Below are 16363 nucleotides of genomic sequence, written 5' to 3'. Positions count from 1 at the left end.
CCTCTGTAGGCCTAACCTCTAGGAATCAGATGTCCACCCTCTCTAGGAAGGATTTTCCCCCTGCCGTCCTCTGTTGTGCACTTTCTTTACTTTGGAGTTAGGCCACATCCAATGCTCAAGGATCATTCCTGGTGGGCTCAGGGGATCGAACCCGGGTTGGCAGTGTGCAAGACAAATGCCTTACCTGCTGTATTACGTTCTGGTTGCCCGAGATTCTTTTTTGTTTTGGGGGGATGAGGACCATGCCTGGCTCTGCTCTCTGGGATCTCTCCTGGGGTAGGGCTCAGGGAACCCTATGGGATAGGTCGAACCTGGGTTGGCTGCATGCCAGGCAAGTGGCCCACCTGCGCTATCACTCCCATCTCATGCCAGAGATTCTTTTTTTTTTTTTTTTTTTTGGTAGTTTTTGGGTCACACCCGGCAGTGCTCAGGGGTTACTCCTGGCTTCATGCTCAGAAATTGCTCCTGGCAGGCACAGGGGACCATATGGGACGCTGGGATTCGAACCGATGACCTCCTGCATGAAAGGCAAACGCCTTACCTCCATGCTATCTCTCCAGCCCCATGCCAGAGATTCTTAAGGGGTATTCAAGGCCTCACATTTCTCCCTGCCTTCCATTTCCTTCTCCCTCTCCCTAAGATTACACTTTTGCCATGTACCCGCCTTCCATGATCGCCACGGGCAGCATCGGGGCTGCCGTGCAGGGCCTGGGGGCCTGCTCCATCTCGGGAGACCAGCTCACTGAGCTGCTGGCTGGAATCACTGGCACCGAAGTGGTGAGTGTGGCTGAGCTTGGGATCTTCTGCACAAAGCACGAAGCAGCGCGGTTCCCTGGGCCTCCAGTAGATGGCGGCTCCTACCCTAACCTCAGCCGGGCCCTGCCCTGGTTCCACACCCCAGCCTCCCTCGGTGCTGGTGAGGCCATGTGTCCTGCATTGTTCGGGGAGCGGATCCCGCGGTGGGCGGGAGGCCACGGTTCCCGCCGCCCTTCTTGCCAAATGGGGCGCCCCAACAGGGGGTAGGGGCCTGGCGTTCAGCAGGGCTGTGCTCACACCCCGCTTGCCACATCCTCTTGCCAGTTTCTGAGAATTGAAGCCTGATTCCTGGGGCTGGGCCGTGGCCTTCCCCCACATCTGCTGCCCTGAGCCGGGGGAGGGAAGTGGACCTCTCTTCCAAAGCGGGGAACCGTCTTCTCTTCCTTCCATCCGGCGGGCCCTCCTCACTGCTCCCCACTTGTTCCAGGACTGCCTGCGGGCCTGCCAGGAGCAGATCGAAGCCGCCCTCAGGGAGAGTCTCCGGGACGCGGCCCAGCCCTCCGGCAGCCCAGCACCCAAGGCCCGCAGAGGCTCCAGCAGCCAGGGGCCCTCCCAGACCAGCACCCCCACAGACGTCACTGCCATCCACCTGTAGCCACTGCCACCCACTCCCCGCCCTTCAGGAACGAACCGCATCAGAAGCCTGAGGGAGTTCCTTCCTGCTCGCCCATTGCCAAGCCCAAGGGGGTGGGGGCCACCCTCTCCCTGCAGCGTGCACAAAGGGGCCTGGCCGGCCACTCTGGGGTCAGGCTCCTCCTCTCCCCCTGCCCCCGGATCTGACCAGCTCAGCTCCTTTCCCCATTGTAGCTGGCTCCCGTGCTGAGCTAGTCAGACCATTTCAGACTTATGTGTACTACATGCACCAGCATTCCTTTTGGGGTCCCCTTGTCTCGGGGGAGAGGGGACGTCTCATGTTCTCTACTGCCAAAACGCCCCTAGCGTTCTCAAGGTCTTGCACCTTCTCGTTACCGCGTTTCGATGTTTATTCCTGCATTAGTTTCGGCCGTTCTGATGGAAACGTGTGAGGGCAGATGGTCTGGACAGCGCCTCCCCGACACACTTGGGAGGCCCTGGAAGATTCGTGCTCAAGGCTGCTTCTAGAGCAGAGGGGGCCAGAACCAACCAGTTCCTCCTGCTTGGCTTTCATGCGGCTCCCGTGTGCCCAGGGAGGTGCTGAAGGAAGAAGTGGCTTTAATTTATTAACTGCTCGAATACAACTGTGAGGAGGGTATAGAGCAGGAACCCTGAGTCTCTCTCCCCTTTGCAAAGAAATGGCCAGAGGATCTTGTGGCCATGAGCTGCTACAGCCTGGGGTGGGGCCAGCCTCCGCCTCTCCCTTCGGCCCTTTGCCCCATCCTTCCAGGGGGGATGAAGTGGGGACGGAACCCCCTGTGTCTGGAGAAGGGCAAGACCTGTCCACACAGGTCTTATCTAAGGCCACAAGGTCCAGGCCGGCCGCCCAGGACCATCAGCTACCTTAATAAAGATTCTGGAATAAAATGGTTCTGCTTTCCTTCCTGAGCTGGTGGAATGGGCAAAGGGCCAGAGTAGATATTTTAGGCCTGTGGGCCATATGGTCTAACTCTGATCTGGTCACTTGTTTCATAACGTGACATGTATGTTCTCGAAAAATCATTGCATGAAACAGAATTGCATAATAAAAACCACAGGGTTATGGGAAAAACCAGGCTTAAGGCACAGCCAAAGACCGTGGAGATTTTAGTTTAGTGGGGGCAGATGAGGGCGGGTGGGAATGGAATATGCGCACACCTGGTAGTGCTGGACTTTGGGGTGGATCCAGGTGGGCTGAACCTGGGTCTCCTGCAAAAACACATTCCAGCTCAGTGAATGAGCGAGCATTGCCTTGGGAAGACCTGGAGTGGACACACCAAATGATTCTCATTGCTCCAGGTTCTCTGCTCAAGGATCACTTCTGCAATGTCCAGGGGGTGAAATATGGAGTATCAGTGATAAAATATGCATCATCTACACGCAAAGGTAGGATTCTACCTGCCCAAGAATGACACTAAACATGGAATCAGGGGGCTGGAGAACGAGTTCAAAGGGTGGGTTGCTGCTTCTACAAGCAGGAGAGAGCCAGCTAGTAGCTCCAATGTCTCCCAAGCACTGCTGGGTGTGGCCCCAAAACAAGACCAAAAAGGAAATGGTAGTATCACTTTTACGCATTAGATGGTGAAACACAAATAAATAGGGACCTTTATTTTACAGAAGACCTGAAATTTGGCTGAGGTAAGTGGAAGTGGAGTTTGAACATCAGGGGTGCGGCCCCACTCCAGAAGGTGAAGAGTAGATGGGAAGGAGGGGCACGGGTTAGTGGAATCCATTCTTACTCTGGGCTTCTCAGATAGCCGAGGCTTTCACAAGGGAACATGAGATTTACCTTGCCCTCAAATTGTCTCATTAAACCAACTGGGTTGTTCATAAAGAACTTGAACAAATGACTAAAACAAGGCACAGAAGTCCTGAATATAACTGCTGCTACGGACTGTAACAGCAGTTGGAAGGTTTCTGAGAACACTGAACCAGAACATATTTACGTAATTTTCTCCTGTCATAAAATACTGTCCCCACAGGGGTCAGAGCAGCAGGAAGCAACAGCAAGTAGGGCATTTGCAACCCGAGTTCAATCCTTGGCATCCAATATAGTCCTCTGAGCTTTCCAGGAATGATTCCTGAGTACAAAACCCCTAAGTACCGCCTGGCATGGCCCCCAAAACATAAAACAAAATCCATACTATTCTAGAATAATCAGCCTCAGCTTATGGGTCCTTAAAAAAGGAGCATTGGGGGCTGGAGAGATAGCACGGAGGTAAGGCATTTGTCTTGCATGCAGAAGATGGTGTTTTGAATCCTGCATCCCATATGGCTCCCCCAAGCCTGCCAGGATCGAGTAATCCTGGCCGGGTGTGACCCAAAAACAACCTGCCAATCCTTGATCTAGGCTAGGGTCGTCTTTTTTCTTTTTGCCTTTTGTGACACCTGCAATGTTCAGGGCTTGCTTCTAGCTCTGCTCAGGGATCACTCCTGTCAGGGTTCAGGCCACGTGGAGTGCCAGGGATCAAACTTGAGTCACACCCTATCTGGTGTACTATTGCTCCAGTCCGAGCTCTAAGATTTTTCCTTAGCCAAGGAGGTTAAGAGCAGGTATCCAATAATTTCTGCTTGACTTTTCACTCTACCCTGTTTGCTTCTGGAACCCCACTTCCAAGGGTTTTCTCAGGGAGATCTTCTAATCTACCAGGACATCCCAGTTCCTAGCCCCCTCAAATGGGGTGTGCTGTCGAGTATGTCCCCAGAGACTAACAGGGCAGGGGCTTGGGAGACAACAGGAGAGTGAGGAGATTCCAACATGTGAAAGTGGGGGGTATAGTTTCAAAGAGTACTCCCCAACTCCATCAAAGAGGGACAGCAGGGTGTGGTGTCGTGTCAACCACACAGGTGTAGTAGATAACTGCTCCTGCTATACCCCACACCCCTTGACTTTATGCCCTAGCCAAGGAATGGCATCGACATCAGGTCCTAGGAGCAATGGAAGACCTGGGCTGGGAGGAGGCCCAGAATGAAAGGGAGCCAGGAGAGCCCCAGCACCAGGAAGCTGGATGCCTCTGGCCTCTCCTTGCTGACTCTGGTCTTTGGGTGTTCAGGCCATGCCCTCCTCAGGTCGGGCAGCACCAGGGTCCTCCCATGCTCTTTAGGCCATAATGCACGCCCGTGTGCTTATTTTATTAGTCCATGGTGATGGAGCCATCCTCCACGTCTCGGGGGACAGCATTCTGAAGCTCGCGCCTGATTTCGGGGGACACCTGTGCATGGGGCTGCAGGCGAAGCAGCTCCAGAAGGGCTTCTTTCTGCTCTGTGGACAGGTCCGCCTTGTAGCGCTGCACCAGTGTCAGGAGGCATTGGTGCCAGAGCACGGGCAGCTGGCGTTTCTCTGTCCGGAAGCCCAGGAAGTGGAAGACCAGGGCGTCGAGCACACGGTAGGGAAGGGCGTACTTTTTGTCCAGCAGCAGCCGCAGGAAGATGCTGTTGGCGCCGCTGTACTCCATCTCGGCGATCTTCAGCATGGCCGCACTGCAGGGGGCGGGCAGTGAAGGTGGGGCCCGCTCAGTCCTCCAGTGCTCTTCTCCCCAGGGAGCAACTCAGAGACCCCCCTCTGACTGCCCCCCACAGCCCCTCCCACCCACATGCCCTTGACTCCTACTCCTATCAGCTCTCTGTGTGGCCTCATCTAATGACAGCTGTCTCATGCCATCTCCAAACCTTACTCTAAAACTACTGGGAAGGTGTTTGGGGTCGCTCCTGGCAGAACTCAGGGGACCCAGCGATGGCCGGGGATGAAACCTGGTTTCTCATACACAAAGCCTGTGCTCAGCCTGTTGAGCTCTCCAGCCCAACTCTACATCCTCTCTTTCAGTGTCACTGACTCACTGTCTATCGACATGCATGGTGCCAGACTCCAGAAGCGTGTTCTAGTGGGAATGACTTGGTTTTGGTTTTGGGGGGGCCACACCCAGCAGTGTTCAGGTCATGTGGAGCTGTGCCTGGGATCCAAACGTGCAGAGTACCTGGGATTGACTAAGGCTGGCTGCCTGCAAAGCAAGTGCCTTCAGCCCTGGACTATCACTGGCCCAGGAAATTACATCTGCATGAAGTAACAATGGTGTCTGGTCTGAACACTTCTCCCAGGACAATGCTGAACTTCCTTCCTTCTGTCCTTCAGGGCCCCGCCATGGCCCTCTCACCCCCAACTCCCCAGCCACTTGCCATTCCCCACAGACCCACAGTGGTGGCACTACCTGGAGTGCAGCACAGGGATGGAGCACTTGGTGATGATGCTGCCCACGATGATGGCTTCCCGGAGGGTGCAGGTGCCGGACTCACACAGCGGGATCAGGATCCCTGTATGGGGGCGAGGGACAGGAGTCGGGAGGTGGCACCAGGAGCAAGCACCCTAACCCCCAAGTCCACTGGCAGCTCAGCCTCCCCTGTTTCTCCGCCCCAAGCTGTCACCTTTGAACCAGGCTCCAGGCTTGAACAGGGCCTTCTTGAGTGCCATGTAGAGGTGGAAGTTGAGGCGTTTGTACTCGGCGATGTCGTCTCGGACCCGGGGGAGCAGAACGAGGTTATAGAAGCGCTGGGCCATGCGTTCCTTCAGATTAGAGGCGAAAATCCTAGTTTGGGGAGTGGGTGGAGGGAGGGAGACAGTGGGTCATTTGAGTAAGAAACAACTGTGGCTATTCAGAGTACCTGATGTCACATGTAAATTAAACCACCAGGCAAATAGCCCGAACACTGTAAGCCGCCCTCTCTACCCCCTCACACACTGCACTGTGGGCAGGCCTGAAACCAACACTGGGGGATCAGCGCACAAAAAGACTCAAAAACAAAGGCAGGGAACCTGTGTGTTCCCCTCACTTGGGCAGGGTGCCCTGGTTGACCTCCTAACCTTGTGGCTTGGTACATGGCCGCGGCAGTCCAGGCCTCAGGATCCGTGACATAGAGAATCTGTTCCCAGTTGGAGAGTGCAGGGATGATCTTGAACGCTTTGGGCAGCTTCCCGCTGCGGTATTTGGACAACACCTGGGTACAAGGGTGTGAATCTCTATTGTTAACAGCTTACTTACTAGCCAGGGGCCACAGTGACACCCCCGCAATCCTCCTGCTCTGCCCATTATGGGGGTGACCTTACTTCTCCAGGAGGGAAACCAAGCCCAGAAAGGAACCAATGACTCAAAGTGGCTCTGCCACTAAATGGCAAGGAAGAATCTAAATGTGGGTACTGGGACTCTTCTATTTGGGGCCACACTCAGAAGTATTTGGGGGGGGGGGGTCACCTACTCAATGCTTGGGAGCATTCCCAGTATGCTCAGAAATGAGCCTGGGCCGGCCGCATATAGAACATGCTCCACCAGCCCCTGGAGTAGTGTCTTTGGTCCCATGGTGAATCGGAAGCAAATTTTTTATGGGCCACATGGGCTCTGAGGACTCTTCTCAGCTCTTACCTCCCGAACCCCTTTGTAAACCTCCAGCACCCGGGGGTCCAGCTGGGTAATAGGAAAACCGGACACCTCAGACATGACCGTCTCCACTTCTGTCTGCTTCTCAGTCAGCTTCTCCATGATGATGTCGGCCAGGGTGCGCCTGTGGGGCAGGGCAGAAGGAAGGGAGCAATGCTGGGGTCTCCCACAGTCCTTCCTGAGTTCCAGCAAGCTCAAGGGCTTGCTGAACTGTGCATCTCTGTCTCCTGCTAGGCTACCCACCAACTCACCCACCCAGATAGGCCAGAAGTATAGATTAAACTTATCCAGCTCAGCTGAGCCGGGTTCACACGGTTGCCTGAACGTCACAGGGTAGCTCTCAAAGTTCTGAGCAGCACTGTCTCCTGGCATTGAACCATCTTGGCAGAGATGGCTGAGAACCCACTAGTGGGGTCCTTGAGCCTCCCAAGGGAGTCCGCTTAGGAGCCCCCCCACCCAAATTAGATCAACACAGAACACAGAAGACCTAAGCCATTCAACTGTGGACAAAGCTGACAGCTGTGCTGAGATAAAATGTCTGGGCTTCATGGCCTGAGAGGGAACTCAGGCGGTGAAGCATAGGTGGAGCCAAGTGTAGGCCCTGAGTTCCAACCCCGGCAGCACGTGGCTCCTTCTAGTATTGCTGGTCCCGGTCATGGCGGGCCATTAATACTCTGGGGCTGAGCTCCTCTGGCCCATGTCAGGCCAAGCTCTACTGAAGTGATCCCTCTTCCATAAAACAAACTGCCTTAGTTCCAAGCACCACCCCTAAGTATCATTAGGAGTGACCTAACAAATCCTGAGGAATCAGGATTTAGGAGGAACAAATCCTGAGCACAACTAGGAATAAATTCCGAGTATTCCCTTTGCAACACACATACACATACACACACGTGTGCAAGCCAAAAACCAAAATTTGATTTTAGGGCCACTCCTGGTGGGGTTCAGGGACCATATGCAGTTCCAGGGATCAGACCTGGATCAACCACATGAAAGACAATTGTCTTACTCCCCTGTTCTCTCTCTTCAACACCTAAGCCTGGACCCTGAAGTTAGCTTGCCTGGACCCAAACACAGGTTTTACTACTACCTGCATGATCTAGACTTGTTTTCTTATCTAAAAGGTAACAGACAAAAATAGGCCTAAGAGAAGGCTCACTGTGCTGAGCACATCCAAAGCATGCAGGAAGCTGAGGCTTGATGCCCAGCACTGCATGGTCCTGAGCACTAGATATGGTCCAAACACAAAACAACCCTCAATGATCCCACTCCTCTCAAAAGCGCAAATCAAAACAAAAAAACCCCCACACATATCAACACAAAACGAAAACAAAACACTAGGAAAACTTATCCCTACCTTGCCTACCTTGTAAGGCTGAAACAAGGCAGTGCACATTATGTGGAACTCTCAGGCCAGAACAACACACAGTATCCGACAACCTGTTTCCAATACACCTGTCTTATGCCGAGGACTCTCCAGTGACCATCCTGGTCTGACCTCTGGAGAGTATCAGGCACATGTCAAGCATCTGCCAATTTTACGGAGATAGCTCATTAGGGACAGACAACGACATAAGTTCTCCCTATTTTGGCTTCTTTGGGAGGTCAGGTGCTCTGGGGACAATATGGTAGGTACAGAATCAACCTGCTGTTCCTTTTGGCATGCATCCACCACAAGCGTAATGTGTAGAGGCTTGGACTGCAACTATATGACGGTCAAGGAAAATTGACTCCCAGTGCCATAGGCTTAGGGGACGATATGGGATGCTGGGAATCAAATGTGGGCCAGTAAATGCCCTACTCATTGGCATCTCTATGGCCCCTAAATTCTGTAATAGGCAGCTCACCCTCAATAAAACATTGCTCAGTGTGTGAGGCCAGGGATATAGCACAACAGCAGGGCATTTGCCTTTCTTGTGTGAGGCCCTGGATTTGATCCTAGCATTGGAAAAAAGAATGATAAAAAAGGAGCCAGTCTCAAACCCCAATATTATAGTAGTGTCAAATTTGAAAAACCATGGATAAAATAAAAATTAGGGAAACTGATTTGGCCCAGAATACTGAGTGGACTACTAAGAAACCGAGTGACCAAAGGCAAGGGTGTGTGTGTGTCTGACCCTGCACGCTATGGAAAAGCTCCACATGTTTCTCCAGGTGATCCAGGCAGATGTAGGACAGGGGTACAGACACAGAGGAGGAATTCTAAGTCTCGGATAATGTTGTCAAGAAGGTGCTCCATGTAGAAGAGCGGAGGTGCTTGCCTGCTGCAGCTGTTCCCAGACCTGCCTCCCCGAATTCCCTGGCCCTGCCAGACCTACCGGGCAGGAGGATCCTTCTTCATGAACATCTCGATGGCACGCTCATCCTCAGGGTCCACAACCACCTCTGCATTGGGGCCTGGTCCTGTCATCGTGGCCGCCTTCTCCAAGGTGGGCCACTCCTCGTCATCAGATCCATCTTGAGGCACCCCAGGACCTAGCAGAGGGGAGACGACCCGGTGAGCAGGGCAAGCAGTGGGCATGGTGCGTACAAGCAGGAAACGATGGGACAACAATGTAAGTCGCCCAGTTAACACTCTCACTTTAGGCCCGGAGAGATAGCACAGCGGTGTTTGCCTTGCAAACAGCCGATCCAGGACCAAAGGTGGTTGGTTCGAATCCCGGTGTCCCATATGGTCCCCCGTGCCTGCCAGGAGCGATTTCTGAGCAGACAGCCAGGAGTAACCCCTGAGCACCGCCGGGTGTGGCCCCCCCCCCCAAAAAAAAAAAAAAAAAAAAGCACTCTCACTTTAGTGACGATCTTCAACAGTTAGTTCCAAACGAGGCACCCAACCCCCAGATGCTCCAAAGCACCGGCCCGAAGTAGGCACTACCCTGCTTTAACGCAACTTATCAGCAGGCAGGAGGTAAGTCACCTGTCAGGGCTACTCTAGACTGGGTCTGTTCTACACACTATGTTTTGGGTGGATGTATGCCAAAAGGAAGGCAGACAGAACAGCCCACTACCCAAAGTCAGAGCCCTAAAGCTCCATCAGCAACATCTCTCAGCTGGACTAATATGCCTCTCCCAAAGAGATAGCAATATGAGCAGATAATTGCAGAAATGGAGAACTGTAATTTCCACATTGGCTAGTAGTTTCCTATTGCTTCTAGGACAGTTTTAAATTCCAGGCACATCAACATAGAAGGGAGCAGAGTGTCTAAGTAACAGCATCAACAAGACATAAATAGGGGGTAGGGGAGAAGGAATAGTGTAGTGGGTAAGTTATATAAACTTCCTCTGACCAACTTAGGTTCAACCCCTGGCATTCCATATAGTCTTCAAGCAGGCCAGGATTGATCCCTAAACAAAGAACAAGGAGTAAGCCCTGAGAACCAAGAGTGACCTCCAAAATAAGACATCAAAAAAACAGTGCTGGAGAGCACAACAGGCTTCACGCACAGTCCCGTTTCAATCTCTGGCACCACAGGAGCCCTGAATAAAGCCATGAGATGCTCTTGAGCACTGAGGTCAAAAAAATCTCAGTCCAGAAAGTTTACTAGGCCAAGCACATGCTTTGCATGCATAAGTCTGGGTTCCATCTTCCACAGAGCAAATGGTCCAGCACCTTCAGGAGTACCCCAAATTGGGGGTATTCCCTGAGATATCCTCTCCCATATTTCCAGGTACAATCTAATTACTTTGTACACCTGGATCCTAATGGCCTCACCAGGACCACCACCATCACTGTATGAGATGGCTAAGAACTCACTAGTGGGGTCCTTGAGCACTGCCGGTGTGACCCAAAAACCAAAAACCCAGAAAAAAAAAAAGCCAACACTATTATGGAGTCTGCATTTTTTTACTTATTTTTTATTTTTTTGGTTTTTGGGTCAAACCTGGCAGGCTCAGGGGACCATATGGGATGCCAGGATTCGAACCACCGACCTTCTGCATGCAAGGCGAACACCTTACCTCCATGCTATCTCTCCTGCCCTGGAGTGTGCATTTTATTTTTAAAATTTAAACACCATGGTTACAAGGTTGTTCATAGCAGTTTTTTTTGGGGGGCGGGGGGAGGCCATACCCGGCTGCGCTCAGGGGTTACCCCTGGCAGGCTCGGGGGACCATATGGGATGCTGGGAATCGAACTCGAGTCAAAGGCTCTACCATTGTGCTCTCTGGCCCCTACAGGGTTTGTTTTTTTCCAGATAAAGTTGTGCAGTCAACAGTTTCCCTCTTCCCCCTCCCCTGCCTGCCCCTTTTACTTCTTTTTCCTCTCCTCCCCATTTCTTTTGACATTGTGGTTTGCAGTACTGTTAATAAAGGGGTGCCACCATGCCCCTTTCATATAGACCCTTCTCTACTGTAACTGCACTGTCCGTACTTTGTGGCAAGCTTCCTGCCATGGCTGGTCCTCCTAATCCTCTTCTCTATTGCTGCTGGATATCATCCCCACACTGCCTCTTATTTCCTTTATATCCCACAGATGATGGAGTTTGGATTTTAATGGGCAGCTAGATAGTAAAACACAAAACATATTCATCTTTTGGGCCTATTAAATGTCAACAAGTGATTTGTGTTTGTGTACCGAGGGGGAGACTTTGAGTCATACCCAGCAATGTCTGGGGAACCATGTGGTACTAGGGATCTAACTGGATTAGCGCAATACAAGGCAGATACCTTAATTCCTATACTCTCCGGCAGTGCTTATATGAGGGAGGAGGGGTGCAACAGCGATAAGGATTAAATCTCGAGTCTCAAACAGTCAATGCAGGCCTGTCATATCCCCAAGTCTGGCTTCTACCTTTTCATTCTTTTCATTTTTGGGCCAAATACAGCTTAGGGACTATTGGTGCTCAAGAAAACACTATGAAGTACTGGGGATCAAATTCAGGCTCCATCATGCAGGCAAAATATGAACAACCACCCTCTGAGCTATCTCTGTGACCCACTTTGCCCCATTTTTAAAAATATGGAGACTAGGGGCCGGGCGGTGGCGCTGGAGGTAAGGAGCCTGCCTTGCCTGCGCTAGCCTAGGACGGACCGCGGTTCGATCCCCCGGCGTCCCATATGGTCCCCCAAGAAGCCAGGAGCAACTTCTGAGTGCATAGCCAGGAGTAACCCCTGAGCGTCACAGGGTGTGGCCCAAAAACCAAAAAAAAAAAAATATGGAGACTATACAGGAGTTAAGGCATTTGCCTTGCAGGCAGTTGATGCTGGTTTGTGCCCCCAACACCTGATATGGTTGATCCCTGACTTACCGAGCAACCTAACACCCCCACCCCCCAAACCATAACAATAACATTTTCTTGAACTAGGAGATAGTTCAAGGGGCTGATGCATATGTAGGAGACCCAGGATGAACTCTGGCACTGTACAGTCTCGTAAGCACCACCAGGAGCCTTCCCTGAGAACTGAGCCACAAGTAGCTTTTGAGTACTATTGGGTGTACTTTCCTTTCTTCCCTTGTAAAATGTACAACAGAGTAGAGAAGCCGGGACTATGGAGATAGGCGAGAGTGTGGCCATTTTTTTTTTCGTTTTTTTTTCCCCGGCCACACCCGTTTGATGCTCAGGGATTACTCCTGGCTAAGCGCTCAGAAATTGCCCCTGGCTTGGGGGGACCATATGGGACACCGGGGGATCAAACTTGGTTAGCGCTTGCAAGGCAGACACCTTACCTTACCTTACCTTACCTCTAGTGCCACCTCACCGGCCCCGAGTGTGGCCATTTTAAGCAGTTTCAGAGCAAGTCTCTTGAGAGGAAATGGTGAACTGATATACTAGCATGCAGGTGTTTGAGGACAGAACAAACTATAGAGCAAAGGCCTTAAATTGCTTGAGTTTTAGCCACATTGGGTCCTTTTGGGGAACTATAATCTGTGGTGCTCCAAGAACCATAAATCTCTAGGGATCAAACCTGGGTCTCGGGGAAGTAATAGTACAGTGGGAAAAGTTGCTACCATGAATGAAGGCAATCTAGGTTTAATCCTCCGTATCCCATATGATCCTGAGCCTGTCAGGAGTGATTCCTGAGAGCAGATGGGAGTATCCCCTGAGCATCACTGAACCCTCTGCTCACAAAAAAACACAAAGAAAGTGGGTCTCTAGCATGAAACTTGGGCCTCCCACTCAAACCTTTTGAGCTCTTTCCAGCTGTTTGGCATTAAGATAGAGTAAAAACGATAAAATCGAGCACAGGAAAAGCCAAAGTAATAATGAAGACAGAGCTCATAGGGCTTTGCAATCCTCATTATTGTCCTAGGAGTGGGCAGTGATCTTTCAGGGGACATGGTGCCTGAAGTGGGAGAAGTGATCTAACTGATCCTTCAGATATCCTGAAGGCAGTGCCAATGGAATTTCTTGTTGTTTTGGTGTCACACCCAGCAGTGCCCAGGGATTACTCCTGGCTCTGTGCTCAAAAATCATTCCGGGGAAGCTCAGGGGACTAGAAGGGATACTGGGGATTGAACCCAGGTCAACTGTGTGCAAGGCAAAGGCTCTTATCGCTCCAGCCCTCCCCCACAATGGGACTTCTTTTTTTTCCTTTTCTTTTCTATTTTGCTTTTTGGGTCACATCCTGGGATGCTCAGGGGTTACTCCTGGCTAAGCGCTCAGAAATCGCTCCTGGCTCGGGGGACCATATGGGACAATGGGGATCAAACCAAGGTCTGTCCTGGATGGGATGCATGCAAGGCAAACACCCCACTGATGTGCTATCACTCTGGGGGCCCCATGGGATTTCTTGACTGATCAGATCTGATGATAAGAGAGTCCTGTAAGGACATAGTGTCCTGAAAGGACACTATGCTATTAACAGAGATACAGTATAGGAAACAGATTTAGGGAGGTCAGGATATCTTTATGGTACATGTTAAATGTGAGATCTGTTAGATTGTTGTGTGTATGTGTGGTTTTTTTTTTGGTTTTTGGGCCACACCCATTTGACGCTCAGGGGTTACTCCTGGCTATGCGCTCAGAAGTCGCTCCTGGCTTGGGGGACCATATGGGACACCGGGGGATTGAACCAGGGTCCGTCCTAGGCTAGTGCTGGCAAGGCAGACACCTTACCTTTAGCGCCACCGCCCGGCCCCGTGTATGTGTGTTTTTAATCATGGCATCACAGTTTACAAGTTTTAAAATAAATTTGATTTTTGGGTCACACCCGGCAGTGCTCAGGGGCTACTCCTGGCTCTACACTCAGAAATCGCCCCTGGCAGGGTTGGTGGACCATATGGGATAACAGAATTCGAACCACCGTCCTTCGGCATATAAGGCAAAGGTCCTACCGCTGTGCTATCTCTCTGGCCCCTGAAATCATCATTTTATATTAGCCTAGTTGCTACTACATCGATTTTTCCATCATTGTCAAGGTCCCTTCTCTATTGTCCCAAGACACCCCCTTACCCCCAATCCATTTAGCTTTCTCTGATCCTAGTTCTATATCTCAGAATTTGTTTTCATTGAGAGATGAGCTCTATTAAATTCTGAATAAGAAATCTCAAATAAACATTTGAATTAAGAAGTAGGGATTTAAGGAAGAGATTGGGCTAAAAGCAGTTACTAAACTGGAAGCAATTACTAATTACATGGTATTATTGACGGTGCCTGATAGAATGATTTGGACAGAGGCCAGGACTAAACCTTGTGGCAGCTCAAAGCAAGACACTTGTGGTAGGGGGCTGGAGAGAATACAGGGATGAAGGCACTTGTATGCAGCTGATCCGGGTTCAGTATGGCTCTACATATGGTGTCCTCAGCACTACCAGGAGTCACTTCTGCACAGTGCCAGGAGTAGCCCCAGCGCACCATCGTGTGGCCCAAACATCCTCTTCACCAAAAAGAAGTTAGGGATAAAAGGTGGAAAAGCATATCCATATGTGATATCTCAGAAGCCATGTGAAGGTAGAGCTAGGAGAACAGGGCTGCTTAAGTGGGTTTTTGTACGTTTGTTTTTGAGTCACAACCTGTGATGTTCAGGGATCACTCCTTATGGTTCAGGAGACCGTAAGAGGTCCTGGGGATCAAACCAGGGTCGCCCACATGCCAGGAAACGCTCTACCTGCTGTCTCTTTAGCCCATGTTCATGTGTGTTAAAAGCAACTCTCAGAACAAATGAAACAGGCCAGAAAAGAGGATTAAGGCTAAGCAACGTGGAATTCAATAGTAGTACCCTAGCAAAAACAAAAAACAAAAACACGGGGCGTCTTTCACTTAATAACCCCTGAAACAAAACTCTGTGGGCTTTTCTTTTTTTTGGGGGGGGGGAGCGAGTCATACTCGGCTATGCTTATGGGGATACTATTGTCATAGTGCTGGCAGGTTTCTCCGTAGTATGGTTCTCAGGACCCTACTGTGCCGGAATCCACACCTACAAAGCAACGCTTTACTACTGAGTCACCTTTCTAGCCAAGGCTCTTTTATCTCGTCATTCCTGTATGGTGCTAATGGTTTGACTCTCTCCTGGGCTAGGCGGTAATATCCTGAAAGCAGGCATCTATGCATTTCGTTGGTTTCTGCAGTCCACCCACACGAAGCGTGCAGTCGTCGGCCTCCCTGAGACTGGACTGCACACGTGGGTGGGCAAACGTCAGTTAGCCAAGAGTGAGGGAACTAACTCTCGGTGGGTGTGCCTCGATGGGGGGAGGCTAACAGGGGGTGGCTGGCTGCAACTGGGATGCAAGTGGCGGGGGTCCCGGCACCTCGAGGAGGCCGACCCGGGGCGGGACCCACGCCCCATTCATTGTCTTCCGAGTGTCCCGGGTCGGTCGCCTTTTCGGACTTGAAGCTCCCGCCGGTCCGACTCCCTCCAGCCTCACCGAACACCTCCCAGCCACTCACCCAGCCGCGTGGTGCGCTCCCGGGGCGCCGTGGCCTTGGCCTTGACCCCGGCCCCGGCCCCATGCTCGGCCTCGAGCTCCTCCTGCTGCCGCCGCGCCTGCTGCAGGATCCTGCGGCTCAGCCTGGGCTCCACGTACTCCTCCTCTCCGGCCCCGCCGCGACCCCGCCGCTTCTCCCGCGTCCCTGCGCGGACGGCGTCCCCCGCGAGGATCTGCTCGGCCAGGGGCGCGTGTTTCTCCGCACGGTCGGCCCCGCGGGCCGGCTTGATCTTCGGCATGGCCCCGGAGCAGCTCGCCGGCGGACTTGAACACACGTGGGGAAAGGCAGACAGGGGCCCGGACTGCGCTTGCGCGATGCGCGCCGCTTCCCGACTGCGCTTGCGCAGTGCACGTCGTTCCCGGACCGCGCTTGCGCAGTTCGCGCCAGTTCCCCAGAGGCCCAGCGGCGGGACACAGCGCCCCCGTGCGCCCGGAGGCTCGAAGCGCCAGCAGCGTCTCTCCACCCTCCTCACCAAGTCGCGGGTCCGGGAGGGAGGCGGCCTTCCGAAAAGACGCTTTCCGTTCTGCTTCTCCACTCGGGGACAGCCCTGGCCGTGAGCTTCGAACTCGCTCGATGCAGGCCCATGGTGGTCCGCCAAAGACCAACTTCCGGCGTAGAAGCTGGGAAAAGCGAGAGGGAAGGAAGAGA

General features: G+C 52.3%; 2 protein-coding genes across 3 annotated transcripts in view; one reads left to right on the top strand and one right to left on the bottom strand.

Moving 5' to 3' along the window:
• Window positions 1–1428, top strand: part of CCND3 (cyclin D3) — a 140309-nt gene extending 138881 nt beyond the window's left edge. For both annotated transcript variants that reach the window (XM_049764929.1, XM_049764928.1), the window contains exons 4-5: window positions 641–777; window positions 1244–1428. In XM_049764929.1, coding sequence (XP_049620886.1) covers window positions 641–777; window positions 1244–1411 — 305 coding nt within the window. In that variant the 3' untranslated portion in view covers window positions 1412–1428. The remainder of the gene's footprint in view (window positions 1–640; window positions 778–1243) is intronic.
• A 3111-nt stretch (window positions 1429–4539) lies between these two features.
• On the bottom strand, window positions 4540–16291 carry BYSL (bystin like). Its single transcript, XM_049764921.1, has 7 exons — window positions 15677–16291; window positions 9173–9329; window positions 6840–6978; window positions 6284–6417; window positions 5848–6008; window positions 5634–5736; window positions 4540–4908 (listed from the first exon to the last, which is right to left on the bottom strand). Exons 1-7 carry the CDS (start codon window positions 15951–15953, stop codon window positions 4563–4565), a joined length of 1317 nt encoding a protein of 438 aa, XP_049620878.1. The 5' UTR covers window positions 15954–16291; the 3' UTR covers window positions 4540–4562.
• Window positions 16292–16363: the final 72 nt, after the last annotated feature.

The sequence above is a fragment of the Suncus etruscus genome, chromosome 18 (assembly GCF_024139225.1).
Source record: "Suncus etruscus isolate mSunEtr1 chromosome 18, mSunEtr1.pri.cur, whole genome shotgun sequence".
In the NCBI taxonomy this organism is placed as follows: domain Eukaryota; kingdom Metazoa; phylum Chordata; class Mammalia; order Eulipotyphla; family Soricidae; genus Suncus; species Suncus etruscus.
Note: the sequence above shows the minus strand (reverse complement) of the source record. Positions and strands in the feature narration are given on the sequence as shown.